Here is a 15,949-nt window from a genome sequence, read left to right as displayed (position 1 = left end):
TCGAATTCCAGGGGTAAATCAAATAGCCTATGAGTTTTTAATTAACTGATTAAGTTGCTGCATAAGAAATCTCTTTTCTGTCGGACAATTTATCAATTAGGCCTGTAAGCTTAGTTTTTGGTGAAAAGTTAACAAAAAGTATTTACGCACGAAATATAAACGAAGCGAGGAAAAAATTTTCAACTGGTGGAAACGGTACGAACAGGGTTTAAAAGATGCTTATAATATCGTTCATACATATGGGCTCATTTATGGAAACTTTTAATTAAACAAAGTTTATTTATCGCTTTTTTACCCATATACTGCAGTAGCACTCATTATCGTGTTAGGTGAGCAGGTTATGTTGTTGTTTGTAGTAGAGAATTTGTAACGTTAGCTCTAGTTTGTGCAAGTTTCCATTCAAAATAATATGCCTACCTTGTTTGTGTGGAATTGGATCACCTGTAGAGTAGGGGTTACATTGTTGTGAACCCACCAGTGATACATTTCCTTTCTCAAGCTGACATAAAAGATAAAAAACAAGATTTGTGAACAATTAGTTTCAATACTATTTTCAGGGAAATGACTACAAATTGATGGTAAACTAATCTTTTAACATAAGTTAGAAAGTGTTTCATGTTTTTAACAAACGTTAACCAAAAAAAACACTATTTTCGTAAAAAAATTGTTTGTTTTTCTATGAATGCTGTGAAAAATTATGCAAACTGACAAAAAATTTTTATCTTTTATGTGCAAATTTATCTAATGTTGGTGAGAAATGATATAAATGTTTCTGAATGGAATTTAATTTGGCTTTTTAACGACTTAATCGAAAAATTTTCATTTTGTATAATATATCTGCATTTTGACTTAGATCATTGAACCAAAGGGTTTATACGTTACTACAGTAAAAAAAAATTGCTTCCATTATCAATGTACATTACAAACTAGACATTTCAATATACTATGGTTGCCACCAGGCATAATAATCATCAAATATAAGGCTTAACTGGTGAAAAACAGAACTTTATTTTCTGCCGACGTTTCATTAACCCATTCGAGTTAACTTCATCTGGGCAATTCGAATAAAATTTAAATTTTGCAAAAATATATAGAATAACGATTGCTAGGGTACAATTTTTTCGCATTACGTAGGAACAATTATGTGACGTCATAATGATAACGTATTTGACAGACATTTGAATGTTGTTGTTTAATTACTATAATATAAACAGTCTCCCTTAGCTATGACTTACTGATCAACACCTTTTTTAACTGAATTTGGCTTTTTTTTCATTTCAAGAAGTATTTCTTATCAAATGTACCCTTTGTTCAAAAATCCTTACAACTAGGGTACATTCTCAGACATAACAAACATACCAAATAAACTGGGTATTATTGCTTTATTGCATACTGTACACGTTATAAGTACTTTTTATTTGTTAACATTTTGTAATTAAATGTTAAAGAGTTCTAAAGGAAAGCTAAAATTGCTGATAGCAACTTACAAATGAAAAGTAAACCATTTGCAGTTGACCTACAAAATGACAATAATGAGCTATAAGGCAATGAGCAAAAATCACATTCTCATATAGCTTCTGAGTTTCAGTCTGTAAGTTTTCAAGAGTTTTTGGAATTAATCATTAGCAATTATCGTAGTAAAATGGTTGCAAAACGAAATTACAGCAAAAAATAACTGTACAAATAAACGATAAATTGAAAAAAGCATAGATACGCTAAAGGCCTAAAATCTTCAGGTTTTACAGTATAACTAAATAATGGTTAGCATGGCAATGGTAACTAAACCCACTATTTTTGCACTAGACCTAAACCTTGAAGGTTGGCATGACCAGTGTAATAGAAAATAATATTGAGGTGATGGAAAGAAATGAAGAAGAATTGGGCTCAGGATGTGACCCATACGTGGAACATCTTCGGCAGAAATATCTCCAACACATGGTTAGTTATGCACTGTGCAGTTGTCAGTTTTACAAAAATCAAGTATATATTATTTTTAATTGATATGTTTGGCCGAATAGCAATGCTGCATCAAAAGACTATACCCACATAAATGATCAGTTATGCTTAATTGACTTAAATTTTAGTAATTAATAACTTGTTACCTCTGTGCTCATAGGTGCCTAATAGTAGTGGCAAGGATTCAAGCTCAGGCAGTTTTGGTCAAGTTATATCCAATGAAATTTTGGTAAGATTTGCTAGAGAAGTTGCTTTATAAAAGCTTATTTAATCCCAATTTTTGCGTGTTATATTTCAAAAAAAATTATCTAATAGTTGCTAAGCTCTGGCAATATGTTCTTGTAAACACAATCCTAGCAATGTTTTGTGCTTGAGAATAAGACACTGTACCAGACATCAGTTACAATTGATTATGCCTGTTGCTTTCTATAAATGTTGCATCGCTATTTTTACCAATTGTGATACACCTCAGCAGTAAGCTAGTTATTGTATCACTTTTATTTCTATTTCAAACATTGTCATAATAATAGTAAGGATGAAGAGCTAACTTGGTGCATTCAGTTGATGTTTAAGTCAGGGCAAGTCCAAAAACAAGTGGGTGTTGAGTGAAAGGAGGTTGTCAAAGGAGGAATTTTTTAATACCATGTAGTGAACTTGTGGTTAAGCAGATTGCTAAAATGTATTGCAAATTTTCTGCTAGTTATGCTAAAGCCAGTGTTAATTGTGACGTCACAATGAAAAACAACATGCTTGACAATGGGTGTTTTATGTTAAGTATGGTAGTAGTGTATGCTAGCTAACACGTTTTGGTTGGAATACGACTCCTCAGATCTCAGGCAATGTTTTTTTAGCATAAAAAGATCACAGGTGACATTACAAAAACTAATGAACTACTTTTGTCTTTTCGACAATTTCTGTTACCTGACTAGGTTAGCGTGAACGGCCTATAACCGAGCTCAGTGAGCTCTAGCTTAACACCTACCTTCACCAGTTTAAGTGCACTAACTGTATGTTAAGCTTAACGCAAAATATTTGTGATACGCACTGAGGTACGCTTTAACCATACCTATTTTTGTCTACCACTCGAAGCATTCTATTCATACTTGTTCCAAACACCTGTGTTGTGTGTGTTTTTTGACATGACGTCATAATATCCACCACATATGTAAAATTTAATGCTAAATTTGCATTTTTTGTGACGCATATTTGACCATAAATGTTATTAAAAATTCTTCAGTATACTTACGAAAAATGATTTCTTGATTTAAGGGCAGCTTGTTTGTGGTTTGCCTCTCATTTTAAGGCAGAAAAGGCAATAGAAAAATCCTATGTATAATTTTTGTCACCTTTCATGTTTACTAGTTGACTACAAAAAGTTCTAGGCTACCTACAAAGCGCCATATCATATGTGGTTCTAGTATATAATACATACCATAGTTTTTAGTTTCAAATCATATCGCTTCTAGAACTTAATATAAATGTTTATTATCCATCTGTGTATGTGTTATGTATGTATCTAGTCTTGCACGCCAGCTTCATCTTTAACTGAAAGTGAGAGGAAGCATTATACCAACGCAATGGCCGAGTTAAAGAAACTTCTTAAGCTTGGTGAGACAAAGCTAGAGGAAACTGTTGCGCAGTATCAATCTTCCATAAAACAGGTTTGGTTTACTGTAGTTTAAACCATGATTTATGTATAGTTCTATGCATGAATATATTTTGTAATACTAATTGTTACTAAATAATTATTACTTTTGTGTTTCCATTGTCATTAAATTATATTGTCGTATGATGACATAATATAACTTTTCACAAGTTTTTTAATAAATTTATAAATTTGCTGTAAAAATGAAAGTAGAATATTTAGTATTTATATGTGGTAAGTAAGAGGCTGTTTCAACATGCGACGTATCGTAGTTACACTACACCGCATAGCTTTTAAACTGATCACGGTGTTTGTTGTTTCAGAAAACTGAAGCAGAACAACCTCTGGAAGATCACAATGAAGAGCAAGATGATTTGGAGAATGTTGTGTTAAAAGATACTGGTATGATAGACAGAACATGTACCATATGTAGTGATGCTCTCAGAATAAAGTCCAGAATCCAGAACAAGTCCAGAATAAAAGTTTACTCTTTTTTGTGACACAGTTTTGTCACGTATATGTATGTGTTTTGGTTGCACAGAATTGCCTTTTAGCATATTGATCCTCTAGTTTCTTATTAATGAATCAATTGATTTCTTCTTAAAATGTTTTTTAATTCTTTTTAATTGAACTTCTTTTTTTTAGTCACTACACTGACCCAGTCAACAACACTGCCTACAATGTCATCGGAATTTACAACGGATTCATACAAACCTCAAAAATCTGTTAGAATATCTGCTGAACCTACCACGTTTCTTGAATCTGAATTTTCAACAGGACTGGAGGCTACATGGCCCGGTCCTGGGATTTTGCGATTGTCAAGTAGAGCAGAAAAATTTGAACCAACTGATGTCAAAGTCATTCATGCAGAACTTTTGAATATACACCAGTAAGTAATCATAGGCTATTCATTTATCATTTCTGATAAGCATAAACCAGTCTAAACATGTCTTGGTGAATGGTGACATATTGCCAGCACGCTAGGCTGAGAAAAATTATTTAAAAAGTAATTGAATTCTAAACATTTTCGAGATCCATTTTGCGACACCTTTTGTTTATCTAATTCATTTAAATTTATTGAGCTCATTTTATATGTATCATATCTTAATTGTACCAAATTTTCAGTTTAGACATATTTCTTTTTATGGCGACATGCTGTGTCTGGTAATGAATAGCAGACTGTAAAAGTGTACTCAACAGCTTCTGCTAAAATCTTTTATAAAATCATTTGTCAATGTCAGACAGCTGAAAGATCTTAGTTCATTTATTTTCAAGGAAACTAAATGACAAAAGCAAGCACTTAAGTGAATTACAAGCGTATCTTGATGCAAAAGAAGAGGAACTTTTACTTCGAGAAGATCAATTAGCGGAACAAGAACAAAATATAGCAGTTAATGAAGAGAGGGTGCAAAAGGCACAAGATGTAATGTTACGCCTTCAAGGTGTAGAAACAAAAGTTGAAGAAAAATTTTCACTGTTGCAAGAGGTAACCATTTCATTTACGGTATAGCCCGTATTTCCATTTGGAATTTAGTTGGACATACCATACCCAATACCTATTCGTTCAAAATGTAATAATACAATGAGAGTTTGGTATGGAAAACATATTTACACCAGCGGAAGCAATGGCATCTCTACAATAAGTTAGAAATATCTTTAAAGAATTCAAACAGTATGATATATATACAGTATCCAGCTTTCGTGTTTTATACAATATGTTAAAGTGCAAGAGTTTTGGAAAACTTGTATGTCAGATGCATACTTTGTATACTACGTATGTAATAAATTCTATATAACTATAGTATGATACAAAGTCATGTACCATAGCTTTATGCAAACAAGGCTGCCAGAGTTGAAGGAATTGTGGGTCAGTGGAGTTGGACTCTGTGAAATTGTAGCTATGGTCCATAGCTTATTTTATCCCAAAAACAGCCATAAGTCACTTATTATATTATCACAACGTATCAAAAGTTTGTCTGCTATGCATATATAAACAATCTTTAAAAAACTAGAGGTAATTTGGTGGGTCCATTTGGCCTGTAGATAACAAACTTCTTCCGTGGTAGATGTTATATATGGTTTACATTCAAGTAACTTGTGTATAATTGCTTTGTTGTTTTCTTAACTTTGATTTTTTGTTGACATGCTCTGCAGTGCCATACTGCTGAAATCAACCAGCTTCAGAGTGCTTTAAGTGAAAAATTGAAGGAATGCAAGCGACTGAAGTCTTCTTTTGATGTGATAAAGTCACATAATGAAGAGTTAAAACTTCAAGTAATTCACACAATCTTGTTTCATTTCCAATTTCTTAATTAGAAATTTAACATTGTAATATGGGAGAAGTTGTATGGTAAATACGAGTAGATATGGGAGTAGCTGTTTTGTGATTCTTTGTTGGATCAGGATAATCTGAAAAAAATTTCAAATTAATTAATTAATTATAATTATCTAACTTTTGTGTAAATAATCACAATGGGTTTATCTGTTGCTTCATATCATAAGCCTGACTGTTGTTTGTTATGGCTTCATATCACATTTTTGCATGTAGTTACACTTTCAAGTTAGTGGGTGTGTTACTTTGTGTTGTTACAGACGTGACAGACCGCGATGTTTTTTGTAATGCACGCAGAGAATAATTTTTTATTTAAACCTTCCATATTGCATTTTAAGGATAATGAGTTAGCAAGAATAAACCAGAAGCTTTACAATCAAAATACAAAACTAAAACGAAGACTTGAAAATCTTCAAAGAAAACAGCAGTACACTTCTCAAAAAAAATGCGTTGCAGAGGTATACATTAGCATTTTTTTATGATTTGGTTATGTGTTAATACTTAAATGCCAATGGCATTGAATACTATTGTTGGGAAGCATACTTTGCTTACAGGGAATGTGTTTAGGTGTTGGCCGACCAAACAAACAAATTCAAGTTAGATGACAACAAACTAGGAACATCAGCTTCCAGCAAAAGTGTTGATAAGTCGTCAAAAGTAAGTTAAGTTTAACCACATAAAATAAGTTAACAAATGAAGAAGGAGGTCCAGGATTGAGTTTAATTTGTTGGAAGGGTACATATGCCATGTTTAATTGATTGTACCAGGGCTATGGAGCAGGCGTAAATGTTAAATTGCTCCAGCTCCGGAGCTCTCTTTTATCATAAATTAGCTACAGCTCCGTAGCTCATTGATACCACTGCTATGGCTCCATTACGTAAAAACTGAGGTATAAGGATGAACGCTCATTTTGGAATATCTAGCTCAATGGGTCAGTCAGTAGTCAGTACCATCAGTTGCAGCTATGAACATGTGACTGTTCTGCTGTCAAATTCCCAGCAATTCTTGATTTTGTGAAGGGTTGCTGTTAAATTATGGGAATTCAGCCAATAGTAGTAGGCTAGTAGCATAGCATCTTATGAAATACATCGGAGCCGGAGCTATTTTTCAAACAACTGGCTCCAGCTCCATTTGAATTTCACTTAGAGCTCCGGCTCCAGCTCCATTGTAAATGCACGGCTCCGGGGCTCCGGCCCCTTGCTCAGGCTCCAAAGCCCTGGTTCATACTAAAATAAAACCTGCCTCGAAAGTAAGTCCTAAGTTGCCTAGGAGTTTAGGATTCTCTTGCTAATGTAAGCTAAACTACATTGTTTGAAACTAGTGCCTTCTTTAACAGAGTGTGAGACGTTTTCAATTTTAGAGAGACTTCCTTTTTTCAAAAGCAGAGTGGAGTTGTCCCCAAATTAGCTTTTATGCCCAACTGTCCATGTTGGAGCTATAGCCTCTTAGACCAAGCAGAAAATATGCTAATAACTTTTAGATAACATTGTTTCAATCTCAAGTTTTAAAATTCTGAAACATGTACAAAATTTCGACTCAATTCTGACAGTGCTCATTTCAAATAACTGTTCACAGGTGGGATGTTTAAAAGTAGCACCGATGATACCTCAAAAAGCTCAAGAGTGATTGTCATTTGCTAACTTTCCTTAAAATATGTGAGATACACAGAGTATTTCTACAACGTAACTTTTATGCACTTACATCTTAGGTTACTTGATTTTTGGTAGCTTTCCTTGTGCAAGCAATTATTTTAGCAATTATTGTTGCTCTTTGATTATAATTCTACAAGATATGATTTTTTGCATTTTTCCGTAGTTGTGAAAACATTGACTTAAATTAATTATTTTATTTTATAAAAATCTTCTCACCGCATTTTGCTGGTTTTCACCACCGCAAAACCGTTTTTTTCTTTTTAATATTGGTATATCCATGAAAAAGGATTTTATAAGACAATCCACAGTATTCTTCAAACCGTGCCTTTTGATAATTAATTTTTTGTCATGATTAAAACTTTCCTGAATATTGTTTAACAAATATATCTTGAGCATAAAGTAAATTATTATAACATTACTTGTGAAATTAATTTCTATTTCACTTGCAACTACTTTTAATAGGTTATGTACGAAGTAGTTTAATAGCTTGTATGATACAAAAAATACTTTTCTAAAATTTTTTCATTTGTTAGGTGTGGAACAATTCAATAGAAGCCCTTTCAGTTTGTTTGGAATGGATCAGTGAAATACAGTTGAAACCATCAGATGATTTTAAAATGAAACATAATGGACAACATATTAGCAAGGATTTTATAACCGACAAATGCTTAAAGGTAATAAAGTTTCTGAAACAATCCACAGATCGCACTTTTCATCACTGACAGGGAGATCAGGGGTAGTGCCAGAACTACCATTGTCATATTCTGACAACCTGCCGAATTTGCAAGTGCCTGCAGCTAAGCAAATATATCAAGTCATAACCTGCCCCCTTGTAGCGCCACTCTTGCTTGTGATCTGCTCTCAAAATGATCTGCAAATAGAATGCTTCTTTGCAAAAATATATATTAAATATATTTTATTTTTACTGTAAGTGTGACATGTAATACGTATATTTTGCATACGGAATATTCATGCTCTTATTTCAATTGAAAAACCCATGACTGGTAACAGGCCCAACAATTTTTTGATGGTGTGCAATCTACCCACACTGCCTTTACAGCTTGGTTTGATTTTGATAATACCATACTTGTATTCCATAATAATATTTTGTAGGTTCTTCCTTTGCTTGTTGAAGTTCTTCGATATCTACCTGTATGTACTGCACAGAGCAAGCATCATTTACCTTATCTGCGTTTTATATATTGCTCGCTACATCACCTAGAAGATACACACCATGCTCTATTATCTTCCACTGCAAGAAGGTACTTTGTTGTTAGTAACAGTGGTGTTCAAACTATGTTTTTGTTAAGAATTTTTTTATGAGTATTTGAAGCAAATGTCGGTTTCTTTTTTCAGAATTGGTGAGGAGTTAATAAAACCAAGTTCATTTCGTTCGATTTCCGAGACTACTGGTGCCACATCTGCCGTAACTAACACAACCTTACCGTATTCTGGTGCTGGAAATGACAGCAAGACAAAGCCTCAAGTATTTTTTCACAGTACAAACATTGAAGTGCGAATGGTTTCATCATTTATAATACTAAAAACTCTACATCAAGGCAAGTAGCATGTTAATTCCTTTTTGACAGGTTGCTAACTAAACTCAGCTTAACACTTCACTCAATTACTTTATTGCTGGTTTAAATATTAACAACATATTTTCTTGTGATTTGCAATGGTTTGTTTAACCTTGATGGGTGGTTTGTTTCAGTTGACATACTTGCACAAGTTTTTGATCAACTCAAAAAAGACTTGCAGGAAGAAGACAATAGAAAGATTTTCCTTCATTATGCTGCAACACAAACAATACTTCCATACCTCACGTACAAAACAAATAAATCTTTAATAGGAAACACTGTTGATGTGATGCTGCAAATGGCTATGGAATCAAGTAAACATTTGTTTAGAATACACTAATTCCACTTTCACAGCATGTATGCAAAAAATAAGGTTTTTTATGTTTTTTGTTCAGGTCTGTTGCCTGCATTTCTGAAACTGTGTAGTTGTGAGACATGGTTCCGTGCGGTGTCCTCTGCGGTTAGAACTATAGGGCAATCATCTGACTTTGCTACGTTGGAAAAACTGAGCATCATTTTGCAGAAATTATCAAAAATAAAGTAAGATAATTTCAATGTGCCAAATTTATCAGTTATCACTATTTGCTACAACAAATTAACCACACCTTCTGTAGAACCAACAAAAAATATTTTGAATCTTTCTCACTGGGAAGAGCATTGCAAGAAAGGTACCGTGAATGTGATCCAGAGAGCACCTTTCTCTCCCTTAACCTTCGTTCTATTTTATTTAACCTTAACTTGTTAAAGACAAATTCCATACCAAGCATCTAATCTAAGTCCTTAACTGTTGATTCCTTTTAACGCAATCATTTGGTATACTTTATTGTGACTGATGTTTATAAAATGAATATATAATTCGGTAGAAAATATATATTTTTAATTATATGCAACTTCAACTTAGTTATTTACTGAGTATTTGGTTACAGTCGGTGGTACCATAATGCTCCAAAAACACATGATTACAAAGTAGAATTATTGACTAAAAACAGGCGTTTGGACAGTATGAATTGTTCCAGGTTTCACAGACATTTGTGAGGTTTTATTCATTTGTTGCACTTGCATTTCTCGAAATTGAACGCTGCTAGAATTGGCTTGGCATATCTTGACAGGGCTTCCGCTATCTTGTCCTGGAAGTTAGCATTAGTTTTAAAAATATAGAGCTGCAACATTTCTTGAAACATATTTGCTAAACTCATAATCATTCTATATTAGCTTACATGTGTATTGAAAAATCACTGACTATAAATTGATTTACGTTGTATAGAGGTGTCTTTTTGCCGCTTCACATCATTGGTAGAAGTATCTGTATTAGTTTCATCATCTTGTGGGAGTGTGCGCACAGCCATCTCACCTAGAGTTGGTTTGATGTTAAAGCGGGCTGGGTTTTCCAGCCTTTCCATCTGGCGATGTTCTGTGTGTCGACTAATAATCGCATGTGCCTGGCAATGACAAATGAAAAGCCATCGGTACCGGGTTGCTCAGTTAACAAACGTTAAAAAGACCGCGAATTCTATTTTCATCACTCATCTGCATTTTCTTACCTTTTCTTTGTTGGTTATTATGTTCGGTTCTGTCATACTCTCCGTTATTTTTAAGTTATTCTTGAGGGCATGCGAGGCAGTTGACCTTGCGTGCATAGGGAGGCGTACCTTTTATCAAATTCATTGCATCGTGTTAATTTGAATAATGTTCTGTTTCCAACTGCAACCACCGTCAGAAAATTTGTTACAACATATACCTGATATGTTCTATCTGTGAAATCAACTTCTTGAGGATCAGAAAGTGCACGTACACTGTGTAAGTATGATATAAGAAATATTACTGTGTGGCAGTTTAGCGCCACACAAGACCAAGCTGCACTGAACATTTATACAAAATACTATGGAGATAATACTAATTACTCCATTTTTATGGCCTTCATTAAAGTTGCTGTAACATTATATGCACGTTCACTCAATGAAACTTACATTCTGTTTGTTAAAAGTGAATAAATTGTTTGCACCAATAATTCTGCTGCACCATGTTTACAATGTATAGTTCCATCAATCATTTCTTTTGGGATATGCAGCTTCTTTTTGACAAAAAACTGCATTAAAAATTGAGGATACCTTTATTTTCAATTAATGATTCTAATACCAGCATCCACATATTCTTACGTTACATAACCTCTATTCCAAAAATTGTTAGTTTTAGTTTTGTAAATGTCGAAAGATGTATATTGTATAGCCTATTCACTCGTTCAAGTTGTGACCAGTTGCCGAGTTTCGTTGGTAATGAAATTCCATTGTCATAGGAGTGCATCTGAATATCTTTTGGGTAGTACCATGAAAAGATTTCAGCAATAAGGAAGCCATTAGCAAAGTCCCTAGAAATCCAAAAAGGAACATAGTAACACACAAAAAAGCAAACTTGTGCTTGCATAGGATAATATTTTTTCATCAAAAATAGCTTACCGCCTAATATTCTTTACAGAGTACATTAAATCAAGACTCTGCAGCCATTTCAGTACTTCCCGCGGTACACCAGAGTTTTTGTAAGTTTCAATTTGTAAAGTGGTCATGTTGTGAATTTGATCTGTTGAAAGTACTAGGATAAACCGGGTCAAGTATACAAGTGCACAACGAGATGACGTCACAATTTAGGTAGCTGGGGTCTAGTATAGCAAGGAATCCTTTGGCTGTGCACTTGTATACTAGACCCGATAAACCTAACTAATTGCTTCAAAGGTACCCTATAAGCCAACTGATATACAGCAGACGTTAATTCAGTGGTGGATTCAAATTTTTTATATCTGGTTTTCTCACAAGCAGCATGCCATATTGACCCAGGGCCGATATACACATAGGCCTATACATACGCTTGTTAACAGCCGGTTCGCGGAGGTCATTAAAATTCCAAGAACCGGCTGAATCTCACTACTGCAGTAAATAGATTACATGGTTTTAAGGAATTTGTTTCAACAAGTGTAGTATTATAAAAAATAGTATGGCCACGTTAAGTGCGAAGTCTTTCAATACCGTATATCGCATGAGTACGAAACGATAAAATTGCCTAAGCCCATAAATGCCTTATTGGGAGAGAAAATCGTGACATCTTTCCAAAAGTTGATACACTGCTCACATTGTGCAAGCTATTATGTATTCTTTTGAAATAAAATTGTTATTCTAATCCTGCCTTACGGTCGTGTTTGTTCTGTTGCTAAAACGATAGTGTAGAACCATGAAGACTGTAGAAAGACTGCTTGGACTCTATCGTTTTGATGATAAAACGCGGCTTTGCCTAGCAACGTAAAAGAAATCTTAAACTGAAAACATCGCTTCGTTTATTTTTGGCCATTCGCCATGAAAGCAAGTTATTTCGATGCATAAGCTACATAAATCCAATTCATGAACCACTAAGTTTTGCTCATATATTTTCATAATTAATTGAGTCATGGTCTGTATTTTCGAAATATTTTTTTTTGCTCGTATGGGTTTCAAGATTGTAGCCAGAGAAAAATTATTGTGGAGGAAAATATGTCAAATACATCCTCGGTTAAGTATGTTGTCACATGTAATTTAGCACTAAAAACGTTTTGTGCCAAAATTCTATAAAGTTTACGAAGGCAAGTATCTCAATGCACCTACGGTCTAGTGTTTGTCCAACCAATGAGACTATACATAGGCCTACACATGATACTATACATGTAGTATAGAAACATTTGTCCATTGGTCCAACTGAGGACCTAAATATTGTGCCTTCAATCCTGGCCACAAAAAATTTTTTTCTGATTATTCTCTGATTTTATCTAGTGTTTATTTCCATTTGGTAATTATTTTTTGCTGTGATATATAATATAAAGTAATATGCTTTGTTTCTTGTAAATGAAGCTATTTATTTTTATTTATTCACTTTAGGATAATATCACGTGGTTGCAATTGTAATGATAAGAGCAGGCAGGTTCATCATTATTATTTCTTATTCTTATCAGTTATATCTCTTTTCATTACGATTGCAACCACATGATATTTGAAATCAATCTCAAGACTTCCTAAGTTATAGCCTACCTTAAAATAACATCTTAACAATAATGCCCACAAGATACTAAACTGTTTATTGCATATTCGCGAAACTAAAAGTATGTCTCATTTTAAGGAAATATTAACATCAACTACGTTGAGCCTAGTCTTGATTCACTGCGTGCCGTGTCCAGAGCCGGTGTCATGCCGAATTTGTTCTGGTTGCCAAATTTATTCCTGGCATTGTGACGTAGACATTTGGCATGACTCGCGTGAGTTTTCCGTTGGAAAACCTCGTAGATTGACTTCGGATTCAGAAAAAACTTGGAAGGTTACAAGGTTAACTTGCAAAAAAGAAAACAAAACGTAGCCTAAAAATTTTATGGAAATACAAGGTTTTTGATCGAAAAACTTGTACCGAGTCATGCGACATATTTACGTCACAACGCCTGAAACAAATTTGACATGACACAGGTACTAAGCCAGTGAGAGCGATGCGACTGCAAACCAACCTATAGGTTACAATAAAAAAGTTTCCTGTAGCTGAAAGTTACAAAATTTTTTTTGTTATTTTTTTTCTTAATACACCTGAAGAAGTAAGCTTATGTATGCGAAAACTCCTGTAGTAAAATCAAAACTAATGTTAACCTTCAGAATGCCAACCTACATCTTGTTTTTTATTTTACTATATACTGGGTATATACTATATACAGTCACCATAAACTTTGTTAAAATGGTGCGATAATACTTGTTGATGCTGCTGCACATTCAATGGATGAAGTAATGAAAACGATTCAAAATATTTTGTTGCTGGTAGGCTATTGCTGTTGTAAGCATATGACAGTGTTTATCCTATTTCCCTCAGGCATACGGCGTAGCAGAAATAGACCTAATTGCAGTTAAGTTTTTCACTTTTTATTTGCCACCTTTCTACACCACTGCTTTTCTGACGTACATTGTATCATGGTAAATTATAATTTATTTTTTACAATTAACTGTGCGTCGTGAATTTTATGCAAACTAGACTATGTATTACGTCGGCTACTAACTTACAGTATAACAAATAATATGCTCACGAACAATTAATGAAATGGAAAAAGTTGAAAAGCGTAAAGGCTTTCATCATGCAAGATGGCAAGAGTTGAAAAACACAATAGTGCTAACACATAAGGTGGCAGGTTAGCGTGGCTACCAATCTTACACAATGTAATAAAATTTTAAATAAAAAAGAAAACGACAAAATACAAAAAACCTTTCAAACAATAGCCTAAGTTAAAAGAGAAAACCGAAAAAAGTTATCAAGAAAACGCAGACAGCATGTCCACAAACATTGAAGACATTGTTAACAAGACACCTAAATCAGTGTTGTAATGGCTCGAGTCATTGAGTTGATTCGAGTCACCTTGTTTGATGACTCGACTTGACTCGCGTCAAAGGTCCTAAATAACTCGAGTCACATTATGGCAATTGTGAGAGCAAGAAAATAAAACTTAATTAAAAAAATTGGATTTTTTCTTAAACTTACAACTCTCTATAAAAAGTATCAACCAGACTAATTTGTAGACAGCCATCACGGTATGACATTAGTCAGTTGGTTTAATGCAACGCATTGTGTGATCTCAGATTAGTTTTTAGGTTAAAGGTATTGACTTAACTTGACTTGACTTGACACGAGTCACGATTTAAACCGACTCCACTTGACTTGAGTCAGAACAAATGACTTCGTTACAACCCTACCCTAACTAGCAAATAGCTCAATTTAATTACAGTAACGACTGGTAACGAGAGACATTTTAAGTCGATCGAGTTAATTAGAGCTAAAGTTAGAGACATATTGACTCACAATAGGCTACTAATAACTATCAAGCGACTATTTATAAAAAAATTTACAGCTAAGGATTATGAGTTAGATCCACATTCATTCCATATGTTTACCTTGTTTACTTACTTTTAGGCATTTTTTGTATTAGAAAACTTTGCTTTTGGTTGATGATAAGGTTAGAAGTTATTTGAAAACAAATTGAGTTTGTTGAAATTGTAAAGATAACTTGCATGAGGACATTTGTAATTCTCTAATATTACCAAAAGGAGGAAAAATTGAACTTAAAATTGGATTGAGTAGGAAGTTACGATTCATGTGTAGAACGAGCACAGCAAAAACAGTTTAAAAAAAGTTTTTATTTTGTGCAGACGTTTTGGTAGATAGGCTGCCACATCCATGACCAATAATATAATCAAAAATGTTTTGTTTTTAGATGTTTTTGTGCGTATTAATAGAAATGACTTTCTTATTAGGCAACATGTATATTTATTTCATCATTTTATCTTTCTTTATTATTATTTAACTTTCTATTTTTGAATTTCAATCTTTTAAACTTGATAAACAATTTCATTTTTATCGCTTGAGAGCGGTAAAGATCCTTTACAAATTCACCTTTAACCTTTTTCGTAACGTCCCGGATGTCGAGGTAACAACAGCCGCCATCTTAACGGAAGAAGTGTCTAAATAATATTTTTGTTTACGTAAAAAAGAGGAATCGGGTATTATAAAAATTAAGCGATTGTCTAATTTGGAAGTCAGTGATGCAGTTTCACATTTGGGTGAAGATATGTCACGTGAAACTATTAATTTTAGGTTGATAAAAGGATTGCTCGGTGGTGTCCAACACTCCCAGGATGAAACCGATTCGGTACAGCTTCAGGGACACAAAACGGGGATCTCTCTTCGTTTTGAACTCTTTGAAAAAGAAAAATAGGCGATTGGTTGTTTTTTCATTTTTTCTTACGTT

The 15,949-nt window shown here is 33.8% G+C and overlaps 2 protein-coding genes across 3 annotated transcripts; one reads left to right on the top strand and one right to left on the bottom strand.

The window, feature by feature from the left end:
• Nucleotides 1–1,801: 1,801 nt before the first annotated feature.
• Nucleotides 1,802–10,062, top strand: LOC143466629 (coiled-coil domain-containing protein 138-like). The gene is made up of 15 exons (XM_076964978.1): nucleotides 1,802–1,938; nucleotides 2,117–2,185; nucleotides 3,477–3,617; nucleotides 3,925–4,003; nucleotides 4,247–4,490; nucleotides 4,877–5,087; nucleotides 5,756–5,875; nucleotides 6,272–6,391; nucleotides 6,501–6,590; nucleotides 8,119–8,259; nucleotides 8,699–8,847; nucleotides 8,942–9,144; nucleotides 9,297–9,476; nucleotides 9,558–9,702; nucleotides 9,777–10,062. The coding sequence occupies exons 1-15, from the start codon at nucleotides 1,825–1,827 to the stop codon at nucleotides 9,931–9,933; spliced, it is 2,163 nt and encodes a 720-aa protein (XP_076821093.1). The 5' UTR covers nucleotides 1,802–1,824; the 3' UTR covers nucleotides 9,934–10,062.
• Nucleotides 10,063–10,134: 72 nt separating this feature from the next.
• Nucleotides 10,135–12,395, bottom strand: LOC143466645 (spermatogenesis-associated protein 4-like). 2 transcript variants are annotated; one of them, XM_076964979.1, is made up of 8 exons: nucleotides 12,342–12,395; nucleotides 11,616–11,736; nucleotides 11,398–11,527; nucleotides 11,130–11,248; nucleotides 10,901–10,955; nucleotides 10,704–10,811; nucleotides 10,403–10,601; nucleotides 10,135–10,289 (listed from the first exon to the last, which is right to left on the bottom strand). In XM_076964979.1, the coding sequence occupies exons 2-8, from the start codon at nucleotides 11,720–11,722 to the stop codon at nucleotides 10,135–10,137; spliced, it is 873 nt and encodes a 290-aa protein (XP_076821094.1). In that variant the 5' UTR covers nucleotides 11,723–11,736; nucleotides 12,342–12,395. The 2 variants fall into 2 exon arrangements, with proteins under 2 accessions (XP_076821094.1, XP_076821096.1); XM_076964981.1 differs by lacking the exon at nucleotides 12,342–12,395 and having other exon boundaries at nucleotides 10,418–10,601; nucleotides 11,616–12,326.
• Nucleotides 12,396–15,949: the final 3,554 nt, after the last annotated feature.

The sequence above is a fragment of the Clavelina lepadiformis genome, chromosome 1 (genome assembly GCF_947623445.1).
Source record: "Clavelina lepadiformis chromosome 1, kaClaLepa1.1, whole genome shotgun sequence".
In the NCBI taxonomy this organism is placed as follows: domain Eukaryota; kingdom Metazoa; phylum Chordata; class Ascidiacea; order Aplousobranchia; family Clavelinidae; genus Clavelina; species Clavelina lepadiformis.
This window is presented reverse-complemented; position numbering and strand designations above follow the sequence as displayed.

Excerpts from the sequence above, each read along its gene's own strand:
- LOC143466629 (XM_076964978.1), top strand. The coding sequence starts at position 1,825 with ATGACCAGTGTAATAGAAAATAATATTGAGGTGATGGAAAGAAATGAA. Across the intron at positions 3,618-3,924 it reads ATCAATCTTCCATAAAACAG|AAAACTGAAGCAGAACAACC; the intron begins GTTTGGTTTACT and ends TTGTTGTTTCAG. Across the intron at positions 9,703-9,776 it reads CAGAAATTATCAAAAATAAA|AACCAACAAAAAATATTTTG; the intron begins GTAAGATAATTT and ends CACCTTCTGTAG.
- LOC143466645 (XM_076964979.1), bottom strand. The coding sequence starts at position 11,722 with ATGACCACTTTACAAATTGAAACTTACAAAAACTCTGGTGTACCGCGG. Across the intron at positions 10,956-11,129 it reads TCACTTTTAACAAACAGAAT|TGTACGTGCACTTTCTGATC; the intron begins GTAAGTTTCATT and ends ATACTTACACAG. Across the intron at positions 10,812-10,900 it reads TCACAGATAGAACATATCAG|GTACGCCTCCCTATGCACGC; the intron begins GTATATGTTGTA and ends ATTTGATAAAAG.